At 37.8% G+C, this 9,283-nt stretch overlaps 1 protein-coding gene across 1 annotated transcript in view; it reads left to right on the top strand.

Moving 5' to 3' along the window:
* NCAPG2 (non-SMC condensin II complex subunit G2) overlaps window positions 1-9,283 on the top strand; it is a 45,903-nt gene that overhangs the window by 20,651 nt on the left and 15,969 nt on the right. Inside the window, exons 15-21 of the mRNA XM_015811483.1 lie at window positions 2,203-2,376; window positions 3,255-3,325; window positions 3,505-3,658; window positions 3,756-3,926; window positions 5,576-5,692; window positions 5,788-5,931; window positions 8,558-8,657. Coding sequence (XP_015666969.1) covers window positions 2,203-2,376; window positions 3,255-3,325; window positions 3,505-3,658; window positions 3,756-3,926; window positions 5,576-5,692; window positions 5,788-5,931; window positions 8,558-8,657 — 931 coding nt within the window. The remainder of the gene's footprint in view (window positions 1-2,202; window positions 2,377-3,254; window positions 3,326-3,504; window positions 3,659-3,755; window positions 3,927-5,575; window positions 5,693-5,787; window positions 5,932-8,557; window positions 8,658-9,283) is intronic.

Here is a 9,283-nt window from a genome sequence, read left to right as displayed (position 1 = left end):
GTAAAATTGTTTTTGCTGCTGTTGCTGATTTGGTGCATATAAGCCAACAATGAGACATTTCTTTCCATTCAATAACAATTCAATAAGTACAAATCTTCCTTCTGAATCAAAGTCTATTAGTTTTGGCAGAAATTCTTTCTTAACATACAAAACCACACCTGCTTTTTTCTTCAGAGCTGGAGAAGTAAAATGAAGTCCCAATTTAGAATTAATCAAATACTTTTGATCTTTCAAAGTAATGTGGGTTTCCTGCAAACATATAATATCATTTTTATGTTGTTTCAAATAGTAAAATATTTTCTTCCTTTTTTGTGGTGAGTTCAAACCATTCACATTCAACGTCATCAACTTAACCATCCTTTGGCTTGTGAAGCTTATGGAGCATTCCTTGTAAATCTATCATCACAGATCTCTTTGGCCTTGCCCCTCCCACAGGCTCCGAGGTAGGCGAGTATGTTATAGATATAAGTTCTTTTTGTTGCTCTTTCTCTTTACGTTTATGTTCCTTTGGATCTTTTTTCACTTGAGAGCCTCCTGCAACATAGCTTCAGGCAATTCAACAAATAGTTGTTCAGTCCAATCTTCCTTTGCTTTAAGTCGGGGTGATGGTGGTAAGTCAGCCTTCAGGACCGATAAGTAAAAATCTTTGGCTTTTTGAATCGTGTTCAATTTATAACGTGTCCCCGCATAACTTACCACAATTCCAACAGGAATATCCCATCTAAAAGGCATTTGCCGCTTCTTTAACTCCTGAGCCAAAAAAGCAAAGTCCTTCCTTTTTCTTAAAATTTTAGGAGGTATTTCTTTTAAAAGAATAATATCTTGAGCAGCAATCTGAAATCTCTGCTGGTAGAAAGCCTGTATAATTTCATTGCGACGTACTCTTGTAGAAAAATAGACAACAACATCTCTCGGTAGTTTTCTTTGGCGCGCAACCCAGGAATTTACTCTATAAGCTTTTTCAATTTCTCCAAAAATTACTTCGGGATTGCACTCCAAAACTAAAGCCAGAGCTGCAGCTATTTCCTCTCTCAATTTCTCTTGTAAGTCTTCTTTTAATTCTCTAATCCTCAAGGCAAACTCCATTTCTCTATATTGTGACATTATAATGTCATTCTGAACAGTTTCCACACCTTCTTCTACTTTCTCAAGTCTGTCCTCCGCTCCTTCCATTTTCTCCGCTAATTCATCCACCCGTCCCTCTATGCGATCTACATGAACCGCCAAATCATGAAAAATATGTGATATGTTCTCACAAAGTTCCTCATTTTTCTTATCAAGAAGCTCCTCCGTTTCCATCCTGACTTGTTTTACTGTCTGCAATGAAGCTTGTGCTAAAGCATCTTGTAAATCTTTAAGTGTAATAGACGGGGGAGGCGAAGGTGGCAGAGATTTAGGTTTCTGTTGTGGAATTTGCACAACTGGAGAAGAAATAGCTGTTTTAGGCAAAGCAGAAGCTCCAATACGTTTAGAAGCCATTCTGTAAAATTCTTCTAAATATAATTATATATAATTTAAGACACAAAACAGCAGAATCTGAACTTTCAATAAACTTTAAAAAAAAAACCTTTATGATGCATCAATCCACAACCGGAAGAAGAGTGAAAGTTTTCCTTATGATACAAAGAAACAGCACGTCCGCAGCCATTTTCTTCTCACTTTGATTTATAACAAATAAAGAAGATGCCTGTATATTCTCTGAGTTAAAGTCTTAATTCAGCTAGAATCCAAGTCTCCTGATCGGTTCTGTCTGCTTATAAATTTACTCACGATGTGAAGTTTCTATGATAAGCAGCAGTGGCGGCAACGTCTGGCTTTGCTCCGAAGGACGAAGTCACTCCGAGCTGTGGAGAAGAATCTGGACTCCGGAGGAGTTCAACACCTTCATTCCCCCAGGATCACTCCTGGGGGAGCTAGGGAACTCAACTCCTATCCAGACGAACTCGCTTTCTCTCCTCCCGGAGAGAAAGCTCCGAGCCGCCAAACAGCTGATGAGCGCTGTTTGAGCGGACTTTGACGCAGTCCCGGGCGGGAGGCTAAGAAAAAGCCTCCATCGGCGTGGCCATGCCACCGGAAGTCAGTAATTCAAGTCTTCTTAACACACATATTAGTTATGATTCCATTTTTCAAGTAACCTTTAATTTGAGACATATTATTTAAGAATAACAGTTTTCTCTAATTATAATCTATTTTACATTTCAGGTAACAGATAAAGTACTTTCAGTTGATGACATACCTTCCATGGCTGGCTTGCTTGAAGTTATTGTAATTCTCTGGAGGAGTATTCAGAAACCACTTGATTGCAATGAAGAAGCAAAAAATCATATTATTGAAAAATTTGCTTCTGTGCTACCAGAATATTTAAAAATATTTAAGGTAAATGTCAGATAAAATTGATATAATTTGTTCCTTGCATGACTATTATCCAACTGCAGTTGACAGTTGAGAACAAACCATCAAATAACATTACTGTACTAGTTTCAGATCCCACAATGTTTGTTACCATGAGCTGGAGCAATCCATACATTGTCATTAAACACATGAATTTAACTTAGCTGCACATTGCCAATATAATGGCTTGCATTGCAAAGGCTTTATGTCATCCACGAAAGGGATTAAACTATAAGAATTGTAGATTTTCTAGCACAACCTTAATCTCTGACTAGGCCCAAATTAGGGATTGGGGTGGGGAGAAGCAAAGTTTTGAGCCTGGGAAAAAGATGGGAAGTTCTTGATCAGTGGGCAGGAATTAGGAAAAAAATTCAGTGTTCTATGAAATCACTTTTCTTATCATACCTCATTGTAGATGCATCTTATTTGATAAGGTAATTGCAATCTTCATCTACATTTGATCAATCTTATTCTAATTTAAGAATAAGTAATGTTTCAGCCTAGAGCTTTTATTATTAATGGAGCTAAAATCAGTAGGCTCTTTTTTTACACATAACTACAATTTTATGAAAATGCCTTCAGGAGCAATTATCCAGCTGTGAACATTTTCATCCAAACTGAATGTAACTTCCAATAGGGTTGTTAGTTTATGTTTGTGACACAGTCTAGACAGCCCAAATTAGTGGGTAAGTGCTTCTGTATAAGAAGATGCTTTAATAAGTGTCAGGCTCACACTTGCTGATTTACCTTCTGAAAGCTTATTGTTATGCTTTAAATACAGGGATACCATTTGACGTATTCTCAATTCTTCTGCTTAACAAAGATTTCTAGTGGGGTTTTTTTTGTCTGTGTACTTCTCACAGGATTATCGTTGTGTGTCTCCAATAATTATTCTGGCATCTTTCATCCCACCTACTGCTATTCCTACATTCAGGTACGGCTTATTATTTTGTAAAGCTGAAAATGTAGATCGAAAGCTTTTCTTTGAAAAGAGTGTTCTATAGGTTGGATTAGTGAAAACAGAAGTTCTATAGCTGAAAGAGTGGAAAGATTTTTTTTTTAGATATATTTTTCTCTTTGATCTAATCTAATCTTTTCTATACTTGTCGCTAGTTATGATGTGATTTCAGAGCTGAAGAACATGAAAAATGGTGCGGCTGAAATGAAATATTCTACCCTACTTGACTGTCTGTCTCGCTGGGGCAAATTAGGACATATCCTTACATTAATCTGTGATTGGATAACAGTTGAGCCAAGGAAGAGAAAGGTTTGCTATATAGATTTGTTCAGCTTCTGAAGTTGATTGGTTTTATTGTTCTCTGTTTCATGCCTACCAATAAAAGGACATTATTCCTTGTTCTTAGACTAATATGACTCAACAGCAAGTACAAATTCAAGAAATGGATGAGCACAAACCGGAATTGGCCCTTGATTATTTAGAATATTTATTGACTCATTATATGAACCAAAACTGCCTTTTGTCCCTCTCCAGAGAGAAACTGAACCAGCTTCTGAAAGTTCTTGAATGTGGAAAGGTCAGCTCCATCATTATTATATAATCGGATCTAATGAATACTTCTAATAATGCTTTCTTTAGGTGCAATTGATTTCTTCCTGCATGTCCTTTATAGGTAGTCCTCGGCTTATGACCAGAATTGAGCCCAGAATTTCCATTGCTAAACAAGGTGGCTGTTAAGTGAGTCTTAACAATCTTTTTTTTGCCATGGCTGTTAAGTGAATCACTGCAGTCGTTAAGTAAATCACGTGGTCACTAAGTGAATCTGGCTGTCTCCATTGACTTTGTCAGAAGCTGTCTAGGCTGCAAGTGGTAAAGCATGGCTCAGGGATGCTGCCACTATTGTAAATACCTGCTGATTGCCGGGCACCCCAAATTTGATCACATGACTGTTGGGACCTATGATGGTTGTAAGTGTGAGGACCATTCACAAGTCACTTTTTTCAGTGCCTTTATAACTTTATGCCTTTATAACTGTCCCTAAACAAATGATTGTAAGTTGAGGGTGATCTGTATTCATCCCATAAATGCTTAATAAAGTTTTAAGCAGTTTCTTCCAACAAATGTAGCAAACAGTCAATTGACTCAGGGGAACTGTTCTTCATAAAAAGAGCTGTCTACCTGTGCCTAGTATGTATGTCAATATGGGGCAATTCTGATTTAGATAACATTACCTGGCCCTGTAGAGTAGAGATCCCAAAGGATATCTCATATCTATGCGCACTTGTATACTGCTGGCTCCGGTATAGTGCCTGTCTTTATGCAGGGACTGGAATGTGCTGCCATGAGAATAACCTCAAAATAAGATCCACATTTCTTCATTGCTATTTTAAAATGAGCTTCTCTTAGAACTCCACATTGCATTAATATTGGCTTGTTTACTGAACATTGAACTGATTGGATATTGGATTGGATATTTATATCCAAGTCTGTGGTGTGAAATTTGTTTTCTGCTAGGATGACAATAAAGTTGCTGTGGATAGACATGCCAAACGGATGATACTGAAAGATACAGAAAAACTCTGCATGGGCAGAACACTTCCCCTCTTGGATGGGGCTCAGGCATTATCTTCATTCCCCTCTTTTTAAAAATGTAGAGGCACAAGGATTTGGGAAAGGAACAGAATCCTTCATTTCAAAAGCAAACCCAGTGCATTGGCCATTTGCATCAATGCCACTGAACTGGCTACGTCCTACAAAATCAATTGTTGGAAGAAAAGTAGTCTGTGCAGCTAATGTCCAGTTTATTTAAATGTGCAGCCACCCTGCTGCTTATAAAAACAGTCAAGCTCTACTGCAATTTGGGAACTAGAGAATATAAAGCATAATACTGAGGTCACTGCAGTTAAAATCAAAATAGATAGATAACCTTTATTGTCATTTTTTACTGTTTATTGTGGGTACAAAATCAAAAATTAAAATCAACTCCCATCAAATGTGATTCCAGCCCTATATACTTTTAAGTATTGAAATATTGGACATTTCTGTTTCAAAAGACAATATAAAACATTCTGAACTAAATGAAACATTTACAAATTTGAACGAAACAGGAAGGATACCAATATTTCAAATCACATATCTATTGTGTGGTTTTGTTAAAAAAGAGTTTAAATATTTAACTACATATAAATTAATTTAATATTAAACATTAATATTTCTTCTTTGCAGGATGCCCTAGATACTTATATTCAAGGGTGCAGCCCGGCATATTGTGGCTTATATGAAGCAACAGCAGTGAGAGCCTTCAGCCTCTACTGCAGATTAAATATACATCTTTTATATAAGGTATTGTAAGTCAAAGACCTGCTTTCCATTTGAGTAGAATGAATCTTGAATCCTGCAATTCCATTGTAGCTGGATATGTTTCTTTCTTTTAACAGTTTGTCTCTGAAGAACAGGATTATCTGTCAGCTTTGGAGAGGACGGGGGCCTGGATAGAAAACAGCATTCTGCCTCATTTTTTGTTAGAGGACAAAGAGGGTTATTTGAAGCCATCCAGTGAAATCTGTAAAGTGGTGATTAAGGTATTCTGTTTGTGGGTGTATTTGTTCCCTGTTTAGCATGCTCCTTATATATCAGGGGTGTCAAACTCAATTTCATTGAGGGCCGCATCAGCATTGCGGTTGCCCTCGGAGGGCCGGGTGGGTGTGGCCAGGGTGGGTGCGGCCTACTGGGTGGGTGTGGATGGAGTGGGTGTGGCCTACTGGGTGGGCGTGGCCAGCTCTACATCGTTTGCGTCAAGCGTTCCTGTGGGGGCCTGGGCAGGAATGGGACAGATCTGAGGGTCTCTGGCAGAAGGGGGTGAGACTGGGGCAAGCGCCAAGGCATGGTCCATTTCTTCATTCTTCACAAAGGGTGACACCTCCCCAGCATGACCCAGGGGGCAGGGCCGATGCGGGAGGGGCTGGTTCCTCTCTGTTTCTAAAAGGCCTTGTGGAGCTAAGACTGAATGTGTTTCAGCATAGATGGCCACCACAAAATTGTACATTGGCTCCCGGCCGGCCTGGGCCAGGGCCAAGGCAGAGGAGTCCGTTCCCTCACTGTTTCCAGGGTGGCTTCGCGCACCACATGAAACCACTTTGCGGGTCGCATCCGGCCCCCGGGCCTTGTGTTTGACATGTCTGTTATATATGGTGATATATTATTACATTTTCATCCTGCCTTTATTACTTTATAAGTAACCCAAGGCATGAACTTACATAATACTTCTTCCTATTCCCCTCCCCCCACAACAACAATCCTGTGAGATAAGTTGCACCGAGCTAGACAAGCTGGCTCTAATTGTGAGTAATCTATCTGACTCAGTTTAGACATCACCCCCATCCTAAACTGCATTGAGTTTAGAGTTACCCGAAACATAGTTTGTTTTCCCAGTTTAGAGGCAACCTAGAATTTAGATCAGAAACACAGTGTTTTATTTTATTCATTATATTTATATTACAGTTTTCTTCCAGGAATTCAACCCTGTTCACTTCTCCCTCCTTTCATTTCATTCTTTAACAATCCTGTCAAATCAATCAGGCAGGGCAATTGTGACTGGCACATATATTGAATGTGATAACATTGTGTTCTCTGTATGTGGCCACATGGGATGCGTGCCTGTGGAAAGCTGGTTTCAAACTTCCTGCAGCTTACAAAATCATTTGTCAGGATTGATTTTAGATAGCTTGATAATGTTCCCTCCCGGTTTGCTTTTTTTCAAACTAATGATTTCTAAGCTTTCGTTCTTTCTTTGTATAGATCGTTTTGGTTGCTCTGGTTTGACATTCCAGCTCTTTTAAATCCTTTTCTCAAACACGACAACTAGAACTCTTCACATTGCTCTCGGGGTTGATGTACCACAAATTTGTATAAAGAAATTACATTGTTGATGTATTTATTTTCAGTCCCTTCAGATTTCCTGGCTCCTATACAGGTAGCCCTCCACTTAACAGCCAGTCATTTAGCAACTAGTCAAAGTTACTACAGGGCCAAAAAAGTCGATGTTCAACCCACATCTGAAATTTCAATAGTTGGGGGGGGGCATGGTCACATGATTGCACTTTGGGCACTCATCAATATGAACGCCGTGTCCCACAGTCATGTGACTGCATTTTATGGCTGTTACTTCTGTTTTTTTGATGAAACCGCACCTACAGTGAACCACTGGTTTAATAATGATAGCATTTGCTCAACGACCAGAGAGTTCATTTTTACAACCGTCGCATTCATCTAATGACTGCTGCAAAAAGATGTCATAATATAGGTTCAGTCATGTGTTGACCCATTTTACCACCATATTGACTTTTGACTAATGGGCATAGTCCATTATGGTTGTAACTCGAGAACTGTTTCTGTATTCAATTGACATCTTCACTATGACTCGTCAGACCCCATTTGTGTAAATGGGTAATTAGAGTCTTTTCTCCCATGTACATATTTTTATGTTTAATTCAATTGAACCGTATTTGCTGTTTGGTTGACTCTTCATCCATTTAAAAGAGAATCTTATGGAGGTTTTCTGACTCCCTTTGTTTTTCACCACTTCGAATAGTGTGGTGTCATTTGCAGGCTCTGATGGAGTTGCAATGTTCATGAACTTAAAAATCAAGATCTTTTAGGACTGTTTAGGATCAAGTTAAGAATTTGTTCTCTCAGATCCTTATTTAACTTCACTGAGAAAAATTCCTATTTTGTTCCTATTCTTTATTTTTTGCATTTTAACCAGGTAGCAATCCATAAAATGAGAGATCCTCCTATCCCATGGTCTCTAGGTTAGCCCAAAAGCTTTTGATGAGAAACTTTATAAGAAGTATTTGAAAACCCTCTTAAGCAATATCTACATGGTCACCTTCATCCATACATTTACAGACATACCAAAAAACCCGCACTAAATTTTTTCCTCTGCAAAATTCATACTGTTTTTCCTTCACCAGGGCTTGTATGACATTAAGAAACTCGGGGAATTCTAAAAATAAATTGGATGAAAGCATTCAAACTACTTTTAGTATTTTCTACTTTATTGAGAACTAGTAACTTTTGTTTCTTAATAAATCATCTGAAAAATGACCTAATCTTAGCTGTTCCATTTTAGGAGTATACAAAAAGTAGTAAGTTTTTTTTTTGGTTTATAAATGTAAATCATCTCTGTTTTCTGTTTTTTGTGTGAAGACTTACCTAGCGACGTGCAAAGTTCTTATAGCTATTGGACTTGGTGATTTTAAATTTCAAGCTAGTATTATGAACTTGGCATCTAAGCTCATATACAGAGGTATGATTTATATATATATATATATATTGCATTTTTTTCTTCTCTATTCGATTGTATGAAATTTGTACTATCTAACAGATCTTGTCCTACCCTAAAACCGTTAGGAATGGTATAAGATCAGTGACAGACATTACAATATATAAATATAGTAACAGATAACAGAATTCTCAAAACTATGTCCTATGGTATAGATATATCAGCCTTTACTGCTGGTGTACTTTCCCATGTGTTTTTCTGAATATTTCATTTTCAAGACAATATTTGGACCACTAAAAGGCAAGCTTATTAAAGTCAAACATGGCATACAGCATATGATATCTATGCAAAATAATGTGATGAAATGTAACTGAAGTGTTGCTGTTTTCTTAAGAGATTCGGGATTCTATCCGTCAATTTATAAGGAGTATACTTTTATTTATTTATTTATTTTATTTATTTATTTAATTTGTATCCCGCCCTTCTCCTTACGGACTCAGGGCGGCTGACAGCCTTATAAAACAGATACAACAATAAAAATACCCAGTTTAAAACCTAATTAAAAAGAAATATTTACTGTGGCCTATGTCAATTAAAATTACTCTTAAAACCCCACTAAAAATTCCCCTAGGCCAATCCCGCTTGTTGGA

This window comes from Protobothrops mucrosquamatus, unplaced genomic scaffold (genome assembly GCF_001527695.2).
Source record: "Protobothrops mucrosquamatus isolate PMUCROS unplaced genomic scaffold, P.Mucros_1.0 scaffold42, whole genome shotgun sequence".
Classification (NCBI taxonomy): Eukaryota; Metazoa; Chordata; class Lepidosauria; order Squamata; family Viperidae; genus Protobothrops; species Protobothrops mucrosquamatus.
Note: the sequence above shows the minus strand (reverse complement) of the source record. Positions and strands in the feature narration are given on the sequence as shown.